General features: G+C 36.5%; 4 protein-coding genes across 6 annotated transcripts; 2 read left to right on the top strand and 2 right to left on the bottom strand.

Moving 5' to 3' along the window:
• Positions 670–2,398, top strand: LOC109950161. Of its 2 annotated transcripts, XR_002272459.1 has the most exons (3): positions 670–868; positions 1,253–2,120; positions 2,220–2,398. XR_002272459.1 is itself a non-coding variant. In XM_020567901.1 (2 exons), the coding sequence occupies exon 2, from the start codon at positions 1,255–1,257 to the stop codon at positions 1,801–1,803; it is 549 nt and encodes a 182-aa protein (XP_020423490.1). In that variant the 5' UTR covers positions 670–868; positions 1,253–1,254; the 3' UTR covers positions 1,804–2,398. The 2 variants fall into 2 exon arrangements, 1 of the variants encoding a protein (XP_020423490.1); XM_020567901.1 differs by having other exon boundaries at positions 1,253–2,398.
• Positions 3,558–4,835, bottom strand: LOC109950279 (T-complex protein 1 subunit gamma-like). The gene is made up of 3 exons (XM_020568782.1): positions 4,794–4,835; positions 4,583–4,657; positions 3,558–4,227 (listed from the first exon to the last, which is right to left on the bottom strand). Exons 1-3 carry the CDS (start codon positions 4,824–4,826, stop codon positions 3,991–3,993), a joined length of 345 nt encoding a protein of 114 aa, XP_020424371.1. The 5' UTR covers positions 4,827–4,835; the 3' UTR covers positions 3,558–3,990.
• On the top strand, positions 7,025–14,765 carry LOC18769485 (protein PTST, chloroplastic). Of its 2 annotated transcripts, XM_007203219.2 has the most exons (10): positions 7,025–7,110; positions 7,872–7,906; positions 8,172–8,481; positions 8,640–8,729; positions 9,398–9,466; positions 10,895–11,000; positions 11,837–11,925; positions 13,230–13,342; positions 13,415–13,565; positions 14,376–14,765. In XM_007203219.2, the coding sequence occupies exons 2-9, from the start codon at positions 7,887–7,889 to the stop codon at positions 13,515–13,517; spliced, it is 900 nt and encodes a 299-aa protein (XP_007203281.2). In that variant the 5' UTR covers positions 7,025–7,110; positions 7,872–7,886; the 3' UTR covers positions 13,518–13,565; positions 14,376–14,765. The 2 variants fall into 2 exon arrangements, with proteins under 2 accessions (XP_007203281.2, XP_020424944.1); XM_020569355.1 differs by lacking the exon at positions 14,376–14,765 and having other exon boundaries at positions 13,415–13,701.
• LOC18769150 (alpha carbonic anhydrase 4) lies at positions 17,656–21,008 on the bottom strand. Its single transcript, XM_007202357.2, has 7 exons — positions 20,775–21,008; positions 19,088–19,305; positions 18,847–18,953; positions 18,596–18,698; positions 18,124–18,282; positions 17,979–18,032; positions 17,656–17,859 (listed from the first exon to the last, which is right to left on the bottom strand). The coding sequence occupies exons 1-7, from the start codon at positions 20,887–20,889 to the stop codon at positions 17,770–17,772; spliced, it is 846 nt and encodes a 281-aa protein (XP_007202419.1). The 5' UTR covers positions 20,890–21,008; the 3' UTR covers positions 17,656–17,769.

The raw sequence follows: 22,626 nt of genomic DNA, 5'->3' as shown, positions 1-22,626 counted from the left end.
AATAACCGTCAGATCATGCGATCGTGAGCGATCCGACCGTCGATCTGGACCAACTTGCAGGACAAGTGTCCTATACTTTGTAGAACTCATAGAAACTTTGGATCAGAATTTGGAGGTCGTGGGCCCGTTGACCAGTTGGGGTAGTTTGACCCTTGATTGACCTCGAGTCTTCCGAGGTAGTTTTACCTTCTCTATAAGGATTATAATGACCGTAATGACCCACGGTTGGGGCGATCTTTTATAATATATATATATATTGTTTTCAATTTCTCTTTCTTTTTTGGGTCAGATTTTCAATTTCTCTTAAGAGGAGAAAGAGAGCCCACGATTTTCTGAGTTCGATTTTCTTGCCAAGACTGCTTCTTTAGCTTTTAATTTTGGGAAATAGCCCTAAATGACACCCATTTCATAATTTTAATTAAAAATACCATCCCTTCCCAATTTTTGTACAACTATCACCTATAAATATAAAATTATTGCCCACTTATTGCTGATTTTTCACAAGTTCAGAAATTTTGGAGAGAAGAAGCTCACACAGCTCTCTCTCTCTCTCTGGCACAGCTCTCTTTCTCTTTGGTATCTGTCTATCACAGCTCTCTGTGTCTCTCTTGGCTCTCTCTATCTTGGCTCTCTCGCTCTTGGCTCTCTCTCTCTTGGCTCTCTCTCTGTCTCTCTAGCACAACTCTCTGTCTCTCTCTTTGCTCTGTTTCTCATAGCGCAGCTGTCTCTCTCTAGCTTCGTTATGTCCCTTTCTCCCCTATTCGATCTCTTGCTCTCTGTTTGGAATCGCGAACCCCTCCCTTTAGCTATGTCTTCTGAATAGCTGCTTGCAACCTTGAAGCTCTACTGGATTGCCGACCTCGAAAAGGTAGTGTTGATGGTTATTTTCTTAATATCAGTATTATGTGAAATGGGTTATAGTTTGATTGTTTGGGTTTGTGTTAAATTCGTTTTGGCTTTAATTTATTTGGGTTAGGTTTTGTTGAATATTCATGCTCATTCATCTGGGTTTGTACCAATTGCATTTAGATTGGTCTGGATATGTGAATCTTGAAACTTGGGAATTTCTATTTGATGTAGTAGATCTGTATAGTGTGATTCTGATGTGTTCCTCTTATTTTACAGTCGTATTGCTGTTATATTGCCATTATATTGCCTATATATTGCTGTTATATTGTGGTTATATTGCTATTGTATTGTATGGTTATTGTGGTTATATTGTGTGAATGAAATGTTGTTTTGTCATGGTCAGAAATGGAGACAATTGTTATTCTCGTGTGCTACAATGGAAAATGGGTCACCTCGAAGAAGATGTGCAAATACGAAGGGGGTGACTCAAAAGGCTTAATAGTTCCACGGACCATCAATTTTGCTGAACTGTTAGACCGTGTGCATCAGATTGGTAATACAAACAGCAGGGAAGACAAGGTTTGCTTAAAATTCTCAGTTTTGGTGGCCTCGAATGAGTGGAAGTGCATAAAGATTGAGGACGATGATGATGTCAATTTTTTTATGAAGTACAATTCCGAGGTAACACCTTCAAAACTAGCTCCCTTACTCATGAGTATAGAAGATAAAGGACTGACAAATGATGTAGTTCATAGTATGCATATCACGACAGATAGTAGTCGGATGGGTCATTCTTCAGTTGCCATTGTTGAAAGCAATGAAGTAACTTGGAATAATACAAATGTCACTGATTTGGGAGGTGAAGTAGGGACAGATTTTATGGATATGATTGATTTTAGCGAGGTGGAGGAGATGCATGGTGGTGATAATGGTACTGAAAGAAATGAAGTGTAAGTGTACTCTGCCCCTCCTAATTTGGGGTGCTTGAACACAGCTGCCCAGTTGCCAAAAATACGTTTAGGAGGAGAATCTGAACCCACTCGTCAACATTATTTTTGCCCAGTTGCCAAAAATACATAGAGATACAATTTTATTGTTGTTAATGTCATGTTGTACTGCTGTAACTTACAGCCAAGGAGTTAATGGTGTAGTTTTGAATCCCATCAATTTAATGCACCAACACAAAACCCAATTTACCTCATATAAGTTCGTACATATAACTGAACCTTCCTATATAGAACTGCAACAGAGGCACCTTCTTAACGGGAAAGGTAATTAGTCTTACTGAAAGGCAAATATTCTCCACTCAACCTAACCATATAGTCGTTTACAACTGGAGACTGAATGTACCTCTATTTGTTTGGTTGCAGGCAACAGCTGTGAATTGTCCCCAGTAATACTTCAACATGTCAGATGTACGCCCTCCTAACGAGCATGTGAGTTACCCGGGGGACCAGCCCTGGCATGTGCCATTCCCATCTCCACCTCGGACTCCCAATCATGATCCCACTTCATCTGGAAGTGAGGCTGACACTCATGATCCGCTTGACAAAATCTCCGCCGTCAAGCACCACCTCCAATATATGTCAAAGGCAACGGATTGGTGGGAGAGTAAGTGCGATATTCATGGCCAAGTTATGGGAAACTTGGCCAACAAGTTGAACAAAGCATACGCTGGAGAGGTGAAGCAAGCTCTTAAAGCAAAAAGTCGGAGCAAAGAGTTAGAGTCCTTGAAGTTGAAATTGGAAGACACAAAGAAAAATGCCCTCGAAACATTCACACAATCTGAAGAATATAACCATGAAATGGTTGAATGTTTCAACAACGGCTTCGAAATGTTCCGAGATTATGCTTCGGTCATCTCACCAGACCACAATTGGAGTGAAATTGATGTAGCTGGTGTCTGGCAGGTACTAAATATGGGTTTTGATGGAATGGCTCATCATAGCCTCGTGCATGCAGCGAGAAGAAAGGACAAAGACATGGATCTTTTGATGGACCTGTAGTAACGGTGAATGCTGCTTCAGTTCATCTCACCCGAGTACATGGATCTTTTGTTGCCTTCATTTTCCCTTCGTGGGATAGATAGTATTGTTCAGTTTGGGAGGCAATTTCTTTCGCATGTGTGAAATGTTGTCTGTAATGTGTATGTATTGTATGTACATTGACTTAATATTGCATTTGTATTGTGTTTGTATTCCCTTAATACTGTAATGTGTATGTATTATATGTATATTGCCCTAATATTGCCTTTATATTGTACTTATATTGCTCTACTATTGCCTTCGTATTGTATATTTATTGTGGCCATATTGCCCTACTATTGCCTTCGTATTGTATATTTATTGTGGTCATATTGCCTTCGTATTGCCTTCGTATTGCCTTTGTATTGTAGGCATATTGCCCTACTTTGGAATATGATGAGGACTGGAAAATAAATCCACAGGCTCAGAATCACCAATTTTGCCTCCTTCAAGAGGCGTCCCATGCTTGTATGCAACCCTCACAGCTTCATCCTCGTTCAGCCTCGCTTGTGAAGTCCCAGACTTCATGTCATCTTTGCTATTTGCCAATTTCAGTTGCATCAGCTGGCCGTGTCTAGGGTTTTTTATCTGCTTTCGTTTCATTTTTAAGCTCTGCTTTGAATCAATACGTGGCATATTGGCCGAATATGGGAGTGACAAGATCAATTCTTACTCTCCCTAAGTGGATAAAATAGATGCTCAATATGAATCCTTTCCTCCACAAGTTTGTGTACAGTGCCGTACGTTGTGTGTTTTAGGTGCCACACTGGCTTATTAAAATTGATGCTTGGCCATGAAAAACTTTTTGTTTTCTTACTTTTAGAAAAGTACATATTTGTGTCAATAACTAAGTTTGGACTGTTAACAATCATTCAGAAGAATGGTAGAAATAAGCTCCACTGTGCCAATCCACGAAGTTGAACAAAGAAATTGTGTTCGATACACAGATGACATGTGAAACTAACATTAGCATTCTCCAATAAGAAGACTTCTCTTCTTTCCACCTCGTCGATTGAGAAAGAAAGAAGAGGGACAAAACACACACTACCAAGTTAAGGTGACATTACAAACCTAAAAAATATCCTCATCAAACTTATAATGCTCCTTTTTTTCTTCTTTAAAGCAAAACTTCATTCAAACTGAGATAACCACGTGCTCTCCATAAGCACTCCGGAATTATTTGCTCATTATCTGCATCGCCTTCTGTCTCAACTTGAGGCTTGGAATGAGCTTTGGCACCAGGAGGCTGCTTCTTCTTCATCCCACTCACAATGTCATCGATTCTGAGAAGTAGGCAAGCAGCTTCTATGGCCGTTTTAAAACTCTGGCCCTTCACGTTGTAGGCATCCCATATCTGACATCATAAATCCTCAAAATGAACAGCCTTACCAACAAAATAAATTTATTGGGAAATTTTTTAATAACCACGACAACAGCACTTCCCCTCACATGAGTGCTGTCGAAATATATTGGGAGAAGCTCTAAACTAGAACTACTACTGAAGCAAATCGACAATATAAACCAGAAGATTGACACTTATGCCATATCAATAAAGGGACATATAATGGATACATTTGAGAACAATACTACATTAAAAGTCCTATTTCAGAGCTTTCAGCAAATATAAATCACCCAACAAATGTGAATATTGAGATAGCGAAGGAAATAAAAGAGAGCAACAATAGTAAGCCAAAAAGATATCCACCTATCTTTTTCTCTTTCACATCAGTTATCACACCAGTGTTACCATCAATGCCAATCCATGATTTTTCACCATTTGCATGCTATGGAAAAAAAATTGTGGTTAGGATCTAAATGATGCATCATATTCTGACCAAAATAATAATGATGCATCAGAACGTATATAGAAATGACAAATCATAAAAAAACTGAACAAAGCCATACAAAACAGATTCAAACCTTTCCCTGCAGCGCCGTCATTGTTCTAATCATATTCACCCCGCAATTCTAAGCCAAAGTACGTGGTATAGCCTCAAAAGCTATAGCAGCAGCTTCATACAGCCACTGTTTTACCATAAAAACACGTGTAGCCATAAAACTCCAATAAAATGCATGTAAGGTGAAACCACAACTAATTCTTAATCTAAAGTATGTCAACGAGCATGTGAATTGAAGTGACAGCCAGTTTATTCACAGAATTTAGATTTCTACTTCCTATGAATTAGTGGCAACCACAGTACTGACTCTACTATGGCCCTCCTTTCAAATGTAAGAAAATGAAAGAAATTGGCACCATCCCTTCAGTTTTTTCTTAACAAAAAATGAAAGATAAATTCATAAATAAACCATCAAAACGGTATAAAATGTTTGTAAGACATGTACAATTACAAAATTATAAGTTCTCCTCAGAAACAGACTTCTCTAAGTATCCATACACAAACAACAAAAGCAAAAGCTTAAACAGTTAGCTTATAGCAAAATCAATGTCCCCATTTCTCTAAACCACAGCTGCTGCTGGTAGGTTCCCATCTTCACTCATTTCCCGCTTTCTTTTAAGCACACAATGATCAAGCACAAAACAGCAAACTTTTAAACAACTCATATTACACCACATATGGTTCTAAACAAAACTCATCCATATCCAATATGCAAGCCCTAAACTTAGTAAACAAAGTTATACAAAAATATGTTGAATTAACAAGCATTATTCTCAAACAAAAAGTATGATATGGTTGGGAGTTTACAAGTTCAAATATTTATACAATACTTGATTTTGTCAAACTCTGTCTTGAGATATTTTATCAATCTAGAAGTTTCTTTCATATATGAAAAACTACGAACGATAACAAAGGAAATTATTTATATGTAAATTATTCTTCGATTCCATCAGACAACCATGCAAATCCTTTGCACAATTGAGTGTAATGTGAAGGGTCACTACCTCGTTGGAAGATAAAGAGAAAAAAATTAAGGAATTTAGCAAGCCACCAACAGTTTGCTTAAGATATTTCAAAATGGTTGCTTCCATCATGGAGTTTTAGCCACAAATTCTTTTCATGGCCACATTTTCTACGTAAAATATAATCAGCGAGTATTTTTTGGTAATGATCCACAGAGAAGAAATCACCATACATAGGTTAATTGTCTTACACTTTAGATATCATCTTCAACAAACAAAATAGATACCAATTAGACTTCTAAGAAGGTTAAATGCAATGCTCATAAAGACTCATACTAAGCCACCAAATACCATTCAATAACTGCTACAAAAACCATAATAAAACCATACTAAAACTAAAAATACAACTGCACTAAAATGCCAACACAACATCACTACATTAGCAATACACTAGCAAAAAAACACAATACGACAGCAATAGCAACAGCAACAGCAACACAACAGCAGTGCAAGCATCAGTCCACAAAGAACAAACCCATTCACTGTTTGAAACAAGGAATCATCATACTCAGATCATTTCAGACAAACCCCTAAAACAATTTCGATGAAACCCCTAAACCAATTTCAGAGAAACCCCTAAACCTTCAACCAATTTCGAACAAACCCCTAAACTAATTTCAGCGAAACCCCTAAACCTTCAACCAATTTCGAACAAACCCCTCAGCCAATTTCAGAGAAATGCATAAACCCTAAAACAACTTGAGAGAAACCCTTAAACTGTAAGAAAATGCCGATGAACAGTACCTGTCGCTGGGAGAGGAAGAGAGAAGAGACAGTCGGAGCTGAGTGAGGAGAGACTGAGAGCTGAAGGACCACAGATTCGGAGCAAAGCCACCGGAGAGTGAAGAGAAACAGAGGGCAGCGAAGAGACAGAGGCGAGAGAGAACTTCAGCAAAACAGAGACAATAAAATTTCAGCAAAAGTGATATCTGTGCAATAAGGGGACAATAAAATTCTATTTATAGGTCATAGTTCCAAAATTTTTAAAAAAGGATGGTATTTTCAATTACAATTATAAAAATGGTGGCATTTTGGGCTATTTCCCTTTAATTTTAGTATTTTTGTTCGAAATACCAAATTGGGCCTTTACCCATCACGTACGACACTGAAACTCCAATTTGCCACATATCATATCCACAATTTATATAACAATGCAAACGTGGCAATTATACATGTGGCCTCTTTTTATTGGTTAAAAAATGCCTTCATTGACCCCTTTCTTTCTCCATTAATTTAACTCCTCCTCCAACCATCTCGTCTCTTCACACCATCTTTGCTGCCTAAGTGCTAACCAGAGCTGCTAATCACAATCTTTCAGTAAGTCAATTCATATCCTTTTTCTTCTTCTTTTGATTTGATTTGTATTGTTATTGTTTTTATTCAAATTTGAGGCAACCCGTGTACGAAAATGTATTCATCACTCTGCTATGCAATAATGGTTCAACTCCATTGTTCAATTGATGGGTTTACTCTGAAATCATGAAAAAAAGAAACCATTTTTATGAAAACTCTAATTGTATTGTGCGTGTTGGGTGCTGGGGGCTGTGTGTTTTGAGCTGATTTTTTGCAACCACGGGTCAAAAATTGTCACTTTGCTACAGCGTGATGCTTAATTTAATTAGATTGTGCGGTTAAAGTAAATTAAAACTATTGCACATGAATTACCATCATTAGTGATTGTATCCTTTTGACAGAGAAGTACATGAAAAGAGGTTGAAAGTTCCTCCGCTATAAATCATCAATGATGGAGTTTTTGCAAGTTCTGGTTTGTTTATGATAAATTACGGTGCTCTATTTAGCTTAATGGCGGAGCAACTGTGTTGTGTGTGTGTGTGTGTGTGTGTGTGTGTGTGTGTGTGTGTGTGTGTGTGTGTTTGGGGTCGGGGTGGAGGTATCGTTTGAGATTATACCAGATCCTTTTCCATGTTGCTCCCTTTAGTTTCTTTAAAAATAAAATAAAAAATAAGTTCATAATTATCATTTTGATTTAAGAGAATTGTTGAGTTATCCCAGGTTCTAGCATGTTTCTACGACCAAGTTAGGATCGTGACCCTCTTTTTGTTATATCAATTTTTCAGGAGGAACCTATCAACATGGAGATAGGTACTGTGAGGTAAAATTTTGCCCCTTTATAAATAAATTAAGATGATTCCTCCACGTAGTAGTTGAAAAAACACTATACACACATTGTTTTTTTCCTGGTTCATTTGTTTTGACCCTTATCGAAAACTTTAGTTCTGCGCGATTTGCTCTTGCATTGTCAATCTAGTTAGTTGACATCGCTTATAGTAAATCTCCATAGCCTTTCATATTCATGGCATTGTTGATGTTGTTAAGCATTTATCAGTTTCATTCTTATATCATTATAATCTCGACAGGTGTTCCCTTGACAACCAAGTACTGTGGTTGTCAAGAGAAAGTTCAAGAAAATTAGATTGGAGAAATATCCACCCACTTCCACATATTGTAACTACTTGGAAATTAAAGGTGGGATATCAGAGGTTGATAGATTGTCAAGTATCTACTGGGAAGCATTCACTGAACCATGTCTTCTGGAGAAGGCATTCAATTCACACTAGTTTGGAGGAATCATCATCTGTTCAGGGAGAAACTTATAGTGGAAATGATGAATATGCACATAAAGATTCGCAGGAGAATCATCTTTCTCAACCTTTAAGAAGTAATGAGGTACTCATGCACTGGTCTGAATTGTTTTGATTTAAAAATAAATAAAAAATCCTTGACAACATTCGAATGCATGAACTTCCTTTTTCTATTGGTTTAGCATTCCTGGCTACTTCAGTTTTAAATCTCAAGAGCTAACTTATGTTAAAACTCTATATCAGTTGAAGTTACTGCTGGCTGATTCTGAAAGAACAAAGCTTATTAAAAAACTAAGTGAAGCCAATCAACAAAATCGGTTCCTCAAACGGCAGGTTTGTATGTATTCATACAATGTCCTTTCTAAATCGACTCCTACTTTAGTGTGCCATTTAAATTCATCTTCATCATTTATTGCAGTGGCCCACATTTTATGTTGCCATCTATGTTGATATCTTCATAGATTTGACTGGATTGATATCCATTTAGGAATGCATTCTAGCAGCAGTAGGCATGTTAATTCATGGGGTTGGTGCAAAAAGCATAGGACTGAAGAGTAAAGACTCAGACAACAGGAACGTAGATTAATGCTTAGTGGGTCCAATTGAGAGATGAAAGCATTAATATTAAAATTGAGTTGTTGGCTTGTTTGGCATATGAGTATATCAAATTTATAGATATAAAAAGGTTCACGTATTCACAATCTCATTTCTAACTTGAAGGTGGTTGAATTGAATATACTGAAGGATGAAGATGCACACACCTCTTTCATCATTTGTGAGAAAAAATTAAAAATGTATTTGATGAGTTTCTGTTTCAAATTAGTTTCTTCATATGATATCTCATTTGTCTTAACTGTATCAAGAAAATTAACATACATGTAACTATAATTCTTGGGTGTTATTAATTGGAGAGAGCGTGGATGTTTATATGGTTATTTCATTTGATTTTTCTATCAAGTGTAATAGATTTGGCATCTTATGTTGATCCATTATCTCTACAGTTGCATATAAAGGAGGATGCGTTGGTTAACTTCAAAAGTGAACTTGCTGTCTTGGAACTTGAAATTCAGGTTACATATTTTACGACTGGTGGTTGTCTGCACGTCTTGCATGAGCATAATGTTATCACTTGTGAGTAATTTAAGTCCCTAGAGATCAGCTTTTTTTTTTTTTTTTTTAATCACATGTGAGTAATCTAAGTCTCAAGAGATCAAGATTCTTACTTCCATGTGTCGCCACTTTAACACTCTACAAAACCTTTTGTAATACTAAAATGGTTGTAGGTCAAGCACCATGTGGAAGGAGAAAATAATTCCAGTCTTGAATCTCTTGACTTTGATATATTGTTGGAATCATATCCTGTGCAAATTGCATTTAGTTAGATGTCTGTTATTGCCTAATTTCAAGAGCCATCTTGACTTCATTCTGCTAACATAGTCAGAAGTATTCTCTTAGCAGTCCAAACATAAAAAATGGGATCTTTATATCATAAACCTTTAACCACTACGACAACCACTTTACTCATACCATTCCCATCATAGTGCAAGAATGGTAGTTGTCCCTCATCCGCATCAGATTGCTTCTTTCACTGCAACTCTGCTTTGAGATACTAGACAAGCTTGAAAGTTGCTTAAGTTGTATGCTAAGCTTAGAAAATCTGTAGGTTCTAGGATTTGGTTGGGTGGAGAAAAGGCATTTAACAGTTAAAGTGGAGTTGGATAGTAGAAGACAAGTGTAAGCTGCTCTCTGGTTTCTGTAGCAGTCAGTGTACAAGAAAAAAGATGTCCAGTGATAAGTTAACCAACATAAAAAGGAGACACAAAAAAATAGGATCAAAATTGGAATGTAGATAAACAAGTCTTAGGGCACGAGACCCATGAGAATTCTACAATCTGATTCTTTTTCCTGAAAACTGCATACTAATTCTCTTAAGCAAGTATGTATACAAGTGTTACAGCAGCCCTAGCTTTGATTACTTTAGTAGCTATCTAGTGTTAAACCTTCAGGAATACTTGAAAACTTGCTTGACTGTCATCTGGCAAATAACGTAACACATAAAAACTGACCACTAAGTGAAAAATAAGTTCAAAACTGAATCCCAACTAGAACCCAAACCAACTTTACAGTGGGCTTACTGAATCCTGGATAGCTATGTAATTCTTGTCAAATCTGGATGTGAAACTTACGAGAAAGTTTGAAGACTTTCCTTCTGCCCACACAACTTTTTTGGTAAAAAAAATCACAAAAGAATAATAGGGAGTTACTTTCCTATATTTTAATTTCTTTTAGAACCAAATAGACCCTTAAGGACTAACTCAGACTCTCTGAAAATCTTCGTTGTAAAACGTTGTGGAGGATTTGCAGAAAATTAAATTCTAAATGCATCCTAGGTCAAATGACTCATGTTAAAGGCTATGTTGTCATGCATCACGGTTCACGTGATTGAATATAGTCGAAGACTTGTGATGTCATGATTCCTTTAGTTGTTCTAATGGCAGGCTTTGGTGAAATTGGCAGAAGAAAACACTAAATCTGTCATTCCACAAGGTTCAAGAAAGATTAATGGGAAATACATTCAGTCTCACCTTCTTTCCCGTTTAGAAGGTAACTTGCTCTAGCATGACTTATTTATTCCTTCTTCCTTATTCTCTTTCCTTTTGCTGCTAAAAACTGTATCTCCTTCTGTTAACTGAGCAAATGCATTTGAAAGCATCTTAGAGGATTGTGTACAAGGAATATATAGTTTTCTCTCTTTTTATAGCATGATGGTCCTCCTAAGGTACATTGCCTCCACAAATGAAATTGAGCCATTGCATTAATAGGTGCCTTGAGATGTGAATTTATATCCACCTCACTTTCTCATCAGAAAATTCTAGATTTTTCCCAGATCATGTTTATTGATTAAAAATTAAATCTATTTTCAGAGCATCTTATCCGAATAATCAAAATAAAATACATACAGACTACAATTATCAAATAAAAAAGTACTAAGAAAGATAATATAGGAACAAAGACCACTTCGGAGAGGAGTGAAAATGGGAAAAAGGATCACTTATAATAGTTGAGATTTAGAGCAGAAACGTAAGGATTACCCCTTGAGTAAAACTCTTTCTTGACATCAGTCATTTGGAGTAAGTACGGTTTTTTGTGCAAATGGATGGGATTCTTGAGTTGAGAGAGATTGTTTCTGATATCCCTTAAAACATGTGGGTTACTCCTTATTTTCTCATCTTCTGAAATTTGTGTTGGGAATTGGGATAGAATTAGACTTTGGCAATGTATTATGAGTGAGTAGTCGTCTTTCTTGTTTCAGAAATATGGTTTCCCAACTTATATTGAATTGTTTTGAATTGTACTGCTTTCATGTCGCTGTTTCCATGTTTGTTAACTTTCCATATGTTCTGACAAAAGTACTGTTGCATGTGTGTATCTGTGTGAAGCTGTACATGAAAAGTTGAAGGAACAGATAAAGGATGTTGATGCTGTACAATCCAAGGAGGTTCCCCTATTTTGGTATGGCATGGCTGAGGTAAGCATATAACCTTATAATTTTCATTCATTTTCCTCAAATTATGGAGTGCAGTAATAGTGCGTGACTTTTTGAAATATGATCATATGGGTCACTTCATTGCAAAGCAAACGGGTTGACGTATGAGGAAGATGTCTCTAAAGCTGTGTTCAACCTTGTATGAAAATAACTTGAAATTATGGAGTGTGGTAATAGTGAGTGAATTTCTGAAATATGATCATATGGGTCACTTCATTGCAAAGCAAAAGGACGTATGATGAAGACAGACGTCTCTAAGCTGTGTTCAACCCTTTATTGTAATCACTTGAGGATGGAAAATTCGGGAAGGAGGATTGGATATTCAGTATAAAGTGTTGGAGCTCTCTGTGGTCTGTGTAATTTGTTACCTCAAAAAGCGAGTTTGGCCCCCTATATAGAGACGTTTTAGAAGTTTAACGCCATTGGAAAACATTTCAAAGATCATGATCACCTGCTAACAGGCATATGACACCACAAAAAAAAAAAACATAATCTGCTCCCTTTAATAATTTAAAGTATTCTTATTTTTATTTCTGGCAAGGGACAGCTCCGGCAGGCAGGACCATGCCATGCCTACTGTTTACCGGGGGCGCTGACCAGCTTCTTCCTCTAGTCTAGAGTTTTCCAATTGAGTCCTTGACAGCACTCTATACATTCTATCCTAAAGTCATATTTCAATTCCTGAACTGACATAGGCACTGAAATAAAAATTTATGTGTGCTTATAAATTTGTTGTCAACTGCAATTGATCCATTCCATATGGATAGAACTAGTCATTTTCTGAGGGTCTAACCTGTAAGGTGGCACGACAGTGCTAATGTTTGAAGGATATTCATCGACGACCTGGATGTTGTTGTGGCTGATCTTGAGCCCTGGCTTCTGGTGGGTGTGAGACAACTGTTGAACATGGTGTTGGTTATGAAGTTTGTTTTCAAGTGTGGAGGCTGTGATGAATCTGGTCGACGCTGATAAGGAAGGACAAGGGGGTGTTGGCTTAAGTAGGTTTCACCAGATCAATTAACCCAGTTGATTAATCCAACCCGAGAAGATCTTCTGAGTTTTCAAGGTTTAAGGGGACCTGATAAATATAATAATTTTATTACAAAATACCTGTTATGTCTTCAATGATACTACTGGTGCTGAGTCCTAGTCCTTGTTAGGCTGGCATAAAATTGCAAAAGCAGAAAATTACAGCCCTTGAATGAAATTTTAAAGTTTTGGTTCTATAGATTAGGTATTTAGGCATCAAATTTAAAACAAAATTTGTTTTTATTTTGGTGTCACAGAGTGTGCAAGTTATGGGCACTTTCGATGGTTGGAGTCAAGGAGAACATTTATCATCGGAGTATACTGGTTCTTTCACCGCATTCTCGACAACATTAATGCTCAGACCTGGAAGGTACCTAGTCACTCAACTATTCCTATTCTTACTCCCTTTCTTCATCCTTACCCAAAAATATTATATTTGAAGGTATGAAATCAAGTTCTTGGTGGATGGAGAATGGAAGCTGTCACCAGAATTTCCTACAGTTGGTGAAGGATTAATGAAAAATAACTTGTTAATCGTGGAATAGCTCGACGTCTATAGCCATGGGGAAAGAAAGAAAAGCCTATATCATGTATCGGCTTTGTTATTTATGCGATGAAATTACTTTCTTCTTATATATATGCATCAATTATTTCTTGGTTCTAATTTGGTGGAATTGTTTTTTACTTGATGCATCAAAATAGGCATATAATTCATCATAATTCCATTGAAATAACATTGCTTTTGTTTTGAGTGACCATTGGATGTCAGCGCAAAAACGAGTGACAGTCTTCCTACATGCATTGTAGTGGATCTTCTACGTGTAGTTTTTGTGCAGATGCTTTTGTTTTTCTTTGCTGCAGTTGTGTATATGTGAAACGATTTCAATATGTCAACTTGGACTCAAGTGTAATGTCAACATGAAGTAGAGTGTCTTAGCTGGGCGTCTTGCTTAGGCTGGATGCTCTGCCTAGGAAGGCCTATAAGTTGAAACCCTACACCCTAAACCCTAAACCCTATAAGTGGAAATGTGGAAATGTAGACGGTACATAGTAGAAGAGCGTAGAGTGGTGCTTAAAGTGTAGATGGGCTCATAAGGAATTGGAATGGCAAAAGAGAGGAACACTAGTGTTAGTTTTGGATGTTAATAGTTGCTGGTTTCAGTTCTTTCTACAATGTTGATGGGTTTAGTTTAGACTTCAGTCTTCAGCACATGGTTGATGGTTCACTCACTGGGCATTGAGACAAGTCAAAGAAAATTTGAGCAGAAACGTAAGGAAGAAGGTTGGGTTGGGTTAGAGGGATTTGGGGAGAAGAAATGTTTTACTTGGTAAATGGTGGTAGGGATTACCCCTTGATCGTGGTCTATAGCCACGGGGAAAGAAAGAAAAACCTAAATCATGTGTCAAGCAACTGATAATACTTTTTTTGCTATGATATTCTCTCACAGCTTATTTCTTTTAGGTCCTTTTTATTGGTTGTGCTTCTTATGTACAGAAAATCTAGACTTTGAACTACCATTCCAGAAGGGAAAAGGAGAGCCCAGCATAGCATTTTAACTAGGTCCCCAAAACTGTAAGTTTGTATCTATATCTGATCACAGATGGAGAATGCTGTGCCGGCCAGTTTGCATGATTTAAGGTTTGTTCGGCACCCTGGACGGGTCTACTATTTCAATCATTGTGTATTGGACTGGACTGAATTGTAATCTACTGTATTATGTTTGTCATTGTTGAATGTTTGGTAACAGTACCGGATTAATAGGTTGGACAAGTTGGTATTATGTTTGGTATTATTGTTCACGATAAGAGGTTTTCAAATGAATAAAATAAAATGGCTAAACCATCCCTTTTGCTTCCCACTCTCTTAGGCCTTCTCCAACCCATTTAGGGCTAAACCCAAATTTTTCCCTTCCAAAAAGTAACTATTTGAGTTTTGCCCGGACTCAAATGGTTTTTTATCCCAACCCTCTGAACTCAAATTTTAAGTCCATAACTTTATTAAATTGTTTAAGAATAGTTTAAGTCTAATTTTTTTTTTAATGAAAAACTTTTCTTCATTCAATTTTTAAAATAACTTCATAATTAAAATTTTTGAACAATTTGACTTAAAAAATTTGAAATTCCACAAATATAATTTTATTCCAAAAGAAAACATACAATACTTCAAATTCACCATACATGAAACCCAATAAGAATAAACTAATAACCACCATCTTGGGGGCTTGGATAATAGTCCCCTGAGTTGTCTTCAGGATTAACGGTAGACCGTTGACCCTGTGCATGTTCTTGCATAATTTCATCTTGTTTATCCCCCCAATACTTCTTCTTTCTTGAAGTAAATTTGGACATGTCCATAGACATTATTTTTTGTTCTTGGGCTTTCTTATCTTGTTGCTTCTGATACGCATAAGCATAAGCTTGATCTTGGACAAACTTGTCCAATATGTTGAACTTTCGTCTACTATCCTCCTCGAAAGCAATACCTTGCTTAATCAATGATTCCCCAAGTACTTATCCCTTGTTTGTTGAGAAGGGTTAGCCATCTTCCCCACCTCTTTTTTTTTTTTTTTTTGCGGCCTTTTGTTTATCTTGCCCCTCAGACCTTGTACTAGGCATGCCAATAACGTCTGCGTTGTTATCCAAATTCACCATACTTGCACTAGCTCCAGAAGAATGTTGCGTGGGAGGCTTATTTATATCATTCCACTTTGGGCAATCTTTTAAGATTTCCCAAGCATGATACAACGTGAAATGCCTATTTGGATGCTTATTATCATTAAGAAAGATCATTTTCGCATACATGTCCTACGCATGAAAAAATAAATTTAAGTTTGGAGTTTAATAAAATTACAAATATAATTTTAAAGTTTTAATAAGAATGGTTACTTACCACATCATGTAGATTTGAGCCACTTTGTGGGTTTGTATTAGCCTTAGTCAAGCATGCCTTCCAAAAATAACACTATTAATTGATAGTTTTGAACCGAGAAGCAATGACTTGATAGTTTGTAGCTCAGGTCCACTAATGCCCGAATCATTTTCCAGAAACTTTGGATATACACGTTTCCAAAATGTATCGCTTGCTTGATTGGTGCCAATAGCCCAATCTTCACTGACAGAAACCCAACCTTTGCACAATGCCTCATTTCTTCGAGCCTCTAATTCACACCTTTTTGAGATTTTGTGGACATCTTCAACAAGAATGAAAGGAGATTGATGAGATTGACAAAGGAAAAATAAATTGAGAAATAGATAAAATGTTTTTGGTAGATTATTTGATAAATGGATGAGTATTTATACAGTTTGGAGTGAGTTTTGAGGTTGAAAAATTTCAACCGTTAGATCTTTTTTTTACCGTTAAAATAGCTTAGATTTAATCTAAATCGTTAATTTAAGTTACATTTAAAATTTTAAAAAAAGAAAAGAAAAAGGAATTCAATTGTTGCAGCTCAACAAGTGGCAAGACAAGCAGACAAACAGCAGCAGTACAGAATTTCGCGAGGTTTTGATTTTTGAACCCCAGACCTCCAACTCACAAACTCAAACATTTACCACATTTACCACTGCACCAACAAGCTTGGTTAGTGAAATTGTTGGAATATAGTAGGTGTGTGATGAGCGTATGTGATGCTCTGATACCACTGTTAAAATTAAAAGGGGAAAACAAAGTGATTTTATTATATTGGAGGAGAATAATACATAGCATGATATAGGCTAATTGGCCTCCTTAACTTATTGGCTTATTGACCACTACACTTGATTTGAATTAGTTTAGACTATTTCACCATTCACTTAGATTAGTTTGGACTATTTGGCCCTTACACTTTGATTAGTGAGCTTATTAGCTCCCTAACGTAGCTAGCTTTGAGTAGCTCTCTTGACTCAATAATAGTTTGGGAGTTGATTGGTTCTACTCCACATAGATTGGGAGTTCTTTTGTTAACTCCCCATAACTTGGGTTGGGTAGCTTTTATGCTCCCACATAGATTGGGAGTTGATTGGTTCACTCCACTTGATTTGCCGACTATCTAAGTTGGCTTTTTGCTTAGTTAGGTCGGTTTGCACAGTAACCAACTTTGTCTAAGTAATTTCAGCCATATATTGTAGTTTTCTACTAGAGCTTTCTACTAGCTTCATTAACTAGTGTTTAGGGAATACAACCACCGACTTTTCATTCTATATTATTCTAGAAAATTCTGCTGTCTTGTAGAAATCTCTCTCAAATGTGCATTAACGTTTAACATAAATATCGTACTGCAAATATGTTTAAGGGTATCATTCGGATAAAATTAAAATAATATTTAATTGTTAGAAAACCCATAAACGCAATTATGAAGTGGGTGGCTGTCGGGGTTGGGTTGATGCTGCTGTCATTTGTTTTCTCTGTCATTTTTCAATTGGGGATCAATCTAATGGGTAAGTGGGTAAGATGTTGGGGAAGAATTGAGTGCTGTTTAAAGGAGTTGGGTCGTGAGGGAATTTGAAGGACATGAAGAGAAAGCACTTTGTCGTTTTAAAAAAAAAAAAAAAGAAAAAGAAAAAGAAAGAAAGAAAGCCCGATTCACCAATTTGTTTGTTTGATTAATCTGATTTTGATTTAATGGCTATTACTTGACCCTGTCAAAATCTGTTTTTGAACTTTCATAATCATGTGTGGAAGAAGATGCATTTCAAGGTTGAAAGTGTGCATAAACGTATATGATTAATTTTTATTTATCAGAAGCACCCAAGAAATTGGGATATGTTCCAAAGTGTGGTTGTAAATTATAAACACATCTCTCTTCAATTTTTATAGACCTAAGCTGATCCTCCATTGTCTCTTGGAGTGTACAACAACACTGGTCTTCCATCCAATTGCTGAGTTGGCCTAGCATTCGCCTCAAATCCCTGAAAGCCACAAACACAGACATTGAAGTTTAACTTCAGATTGAAGATGAAACCAACAGATTGAAGATGACATATGCTTTTGTTGTGGATCACAAAAAAAGAAAACAAGAAAAACTTACATCGTGAACAGCCTCCCTTAGCGCTCGAACTTGCTCCCTCGAGACTGTCCTCACCTATAAAAAGAAAACTAACATGTTGATGAGTGCATCTTTGGTGTAAAAGAATCAAATTTAAGAGAACCAACAGATTGTTTTAGTGAAAGACCTTTTTGACTATTGTCCAAATTACACCCTCAGTGCAGGGAGGAACTGTAAGAGAACCAATGTATCTGTAATACTTTCTGCTTCCAAACTTAATGTCTCCAGAATTAATCATCCCTATGTCAACCTCTTTTGTCCCAACTGATTTTATGTGGTGGAGCAGCTGCCACAATGGAATATATTTAAAATACATAAATAAATAAAGTAAAGAACACAAAATCTGAAATATGAAACAATTCAGCTGCTAAAATGTCAAAGTATATAGCCCTTATGTGTTTTCATTTCATGAGAAAAGTTGGAACTCATAGCCTTTTTATGAGAAAAAAAACCCTGTAATTGTTAAATCATTTCAACCAATTCTGCAGCAAAGAAATGGAGTTACATGAAGAATACAGGGAATGTTACAATCAATCTATTACGCATGCATCCATCATGTGCATTCAAATTTATGAATGTTTAGCGGCTAACAGAAATACCTTCGAAAGGAAGGGATCAGGCCGGCCATATTTGTACACAATTCCAATAACAGCAATCTTATGAGTAGAGCTTAAATGAATGACATGAAGTTCCAAAGCATATCTGTAAAGAAGATGAGAGGAAGAAAGATGATGACAGACATTAGAAGCGGTTGAATGAAAACAAAAACAATTGTTCAGTAGACTGTAATTATATGAATTAGCATCAGATAAAAAGAAAAAAAGAAGAGAGAGGAACCAAAATAAGAAACCTTGATCCATTAAATGTGTGTTCTGAGGGTGAATGCCAATGACATTGTAGCAATCCAAAGTCAGTCCCATTTATGTTAATTTTTCCTGCATCTCCCTTCCACCTCACCTGATAAAAATTTCATTTTGAATACAACTAAAAATTATCAGTTACAAGTATATTGAATTAATTGGATTGAACTTCTAGTCATTGAATAACAATATGGAAGAGAATAGAAGAGTAGACACTTAGACATAGCGCACCGTAACGTCATGTCCTCTGTTCTTCACAGTAGCAGGAGCTGGTTTGTAGTCCCTTTTCAATTTCCCCAAGTTAGGGAAAACCTGCACCCTTTGGTCAAGAAGATCAATTGGAGACTGCAATTTTCCATTATCACAGACTTTCCAATGTGGGTCAATCTGGCCCCATTTCTTTGGTCCTTTACCAGTTCCTTCAATATAAGTAAATTTGATTTCATCACCTGCTCATATTCCCCAACCCAACACCAAATTAAATAAATAAAAAAAATGATTAGTAAAATCACAAGGTATATGTTAATGCTCAAAGGCAAGAATAATTAGAATCAGTTTCCTTATCTTAAACAACTTCCCAACACTGTCAAAAACTAAAATATTCCACTTTTCATGGGATAACCAAAGTCTCAAAGTACTGCCCATGTTCACAGTCTCTTTGCGTGTGTGTGTGTGTGTGTGAGAGAGAGAGAGAGAGAGAGAGAGAGAGAGAGAGAGAGAGAGAGAGCATCTTTTCTTTTCTCAGACAAAGAAAAGATGTGGATGCTGTTCATTAAAAGCAAAAAGATAGATTGATATTATAAGAAATAAAAAGTTGGAAGGAAACTGAGATTGATTCAAACCTATTACAAATAGAAAGAAGAGAAGCTAATACTTTTTTTATTCCCAAGCATACCAAAAAGATGTCATAATGTCCAAAACTGAGGCATGGAATATGGTGCTCAATCACGTGGCAATGCTACCTAAATTCAAATGCATAAAAATAGAAGCCTACTTCTTTTCACAAGGAAGTTCAAACTGGGACATGGGTATCTAAAGATTTGAATCACCTAGATCTTAACCACATACATAATTTTAAAATAATAAACTTGTTGCTGCCAATGAGGCATTGTTGACTTGTGGAAGATAGCTACCAACAATGAGAAAAAGTCTAGGCCCTAGGGGCTGCATTGAACCTATTTATATGTACTATATATCAACAACACAAGGCTATTTTTCATTTCATTAATACCATAAAGGTTGTCATAATAGAAACAGTAACAGATGGGTGATTTGAAACAATAATGAAGATCCAGTTAATGCACGAAACAGTATCAAAATGACTTCTTGGTGTCTCATTACCTGATTGACCCATAGAATGTGAACCCAAAAAAAAAGAACCTTTATATCTTTTCTGATAAAAAGATGATACTTCAATTTCAAAGTGTTTGGCTTGATTTCTGATTGGGGGTTTTTATGATTCAATTATGAATCACAGAACAAAAGGTTTTGAGAAAAATGGAGCTGCCATTTCAGCATTATCCAATATATTATGTCTGTGTGTGTGTGTGTGTGTGTAGAGAGAGAGAGAGAGAGAGAGAGAGAGAGAGAGAGAGAGAGAGAGAGAGAGAGTGGCAATGTTGCCAAGGAATTGGTAAGTTGCTCACAGTAGTACAGAGATAATTTGTAATTATATTTCCCAGAATTACTCATCAAATAAACTTCAAAAAGATTTTATGGATGTTTCCATGTGTGCTTGGATGAACAAATGTGGGAAGCAAGGAATTAAAAACAGTGTACAATATCAGAAAACAAAACCCAACAGAACAAATGTCTGAAAAATCATTGCCACACACACCCAGGACAATGTGATCTTTCATCACAACATGCAATAGAAAAGAAAGAAAACAGAGGTGGAAGAGAGAGATTAAGAGCTTACCAACTTCATCATCAGGCTGATCGAGTACTGCTCTGCAAATGGTGAAGAAGGACTGATGAGGCAAGAAAATGAGAGAAGCTGCTAAAAAGAGAAGGAAGAAGTTGGAGCACATCATGTGGTCTTTTGGGGTCTCTAGGTTTGGTGGAGTTTTGGTGATGGAGTTTGAAATGGCATGTCAGAATGAGTAAAGAAGAGTTACTTTATAGGGAGAGGGAGAGTATGTGGGAGACAAAGCATTTTGGTCTTGCAGACCAGAGGAGTATTGTGTCTTTTCCTTAACCCCACGCTCTAATAAGCTTGGTAACGGTTTTCTTGGCTTTGGTCTCTGGCTTTCCACCTGCTGGCAATGATGTAACGGTAAGTTGGTAAATATCACAATAGTTACCATTGGTGCGTTTACAGTTTACTAGTGAGCAGCTCAATCACAATGGGGTTGGTTTTGTAATAAGAAATGAAAAGGGGTCATTTTCACTTTACTACGGTTGGTCCCAGTCGTATACATAATGTTTATTTTCATGTCAATTTATTACGTTCGTTAGTGCTGTCGTCAATTCCTCTGTTAAAACGTCGGCGTGACAACCAATAAGTCCACATAGACTCTACATAGACACACATATTATGCCACATGAACTAGAAATTTTTTTAAAATAATTAATTACAGATTTAACATCAAATATATAATATAATATAATAATATTTTTTTAAAAGTAACATAAAACCTCCCCATGCCCCAAAAATTGAAAACAAGACACCATTATCTTTAAAATCAAATATATATTGTAGTGGTTTGAAGTATTTACTCCTTCAGACAAGGTTCGCATCCGTGTAGTGTGTGTGAGTTTAGTATGCTATCGCCTCTTTCAATAGGAAAGGTCTTCAAAAAAAATAAAAAATAAAAAAATAAAAAAGTAAAACAAACAAGAACAACGAAACCAAGCCCAGAAAATGCCCACCCCCAGCTCAGCGTCCCTAACATGTTGAGAACTGAACTCTATAAAGCTATTCGGGAACAAGAAAGTTTGTGAAAAAATTGCACATATCATTCAGAGACTCAAAGGGTCTGTTTAAATAGAACTGACAAGAAACAAACTAACATGAAAAAAAGAAAAAAAGAAAAGGAAAAAGGAAAAAGGAAACACAGTCCCACGTTTAACAACTCCTAAACTAGTGGGATTCCCCAAGAAATTGGTCAACTAACAATCAAGTACCTAAACAATGGATTATTGAAACCAGAAAACCGTAACATTCCCTCCCTTAAACTGAATGCTATTCAAGCATTCAATTTACAGAAGATCTTGAATAAACTTCAAGTAACTCCCGTAACTTCTCAAAGGCATCTATCTTGAGTGGTTTGGTTAAAATGTCTGCAACTTGATCCTCACTTCAACAATAGACAAGCTCAACAACTTCCTTGGTAAGATCTCGAAGAAAGTGAAACCTTACATCAATATGTTTGCTCCTTCCATGGAGCACTGGATTTTTGGATAGTTTAATAGTCGAACTATTATCACAAAAAATCTGTGTAGGACCTTGCTGACAGTATTGTAACTCTTCAAGAATTCTTCTCAACCAAACAGCCAGACATGCACAAGGTGCAGGAGCTATGAACTCGGCTTCTGTTGTAGACAAAGAGACAACTTGCTGTTTCTTTGAAGACCATGAAATAGCTTCTGAACTCAACATAAAAACATGACCCGATGTGCTCTTCATGTCTTCTAATCTCTAGCATAATCACTATCACTAAACCCAATCAAATCTGAATTTTCACTCCTTTTATAGAACAAGCCAAAATCAGTTTGTACCTTGCAAGTAACGAAGTACCCTCTTTGTAGCAGCAAAATGATTTGTTTAT

This window comes from Prunus persica, chromosome G7, assembly GCF_000346465.2.
Source record: "Prunus persica cultivar Lovell chromosome G7, Prunus_persica_NCBIv2, whole genome shotgun sequence".
In the NCBI taxonomy this organism is placed as follows: Eukaryota; Viridiplantae; Streptophyta; class Magnoliopsida; order Rosales; family Rosaceae; genus Prunus; species Prunus persica.
The sequence above is the reverse complement of the archived record's forward strand: the minus strand, read 5'-3'. Positions and strand labels throughout refer to the sequence as shown.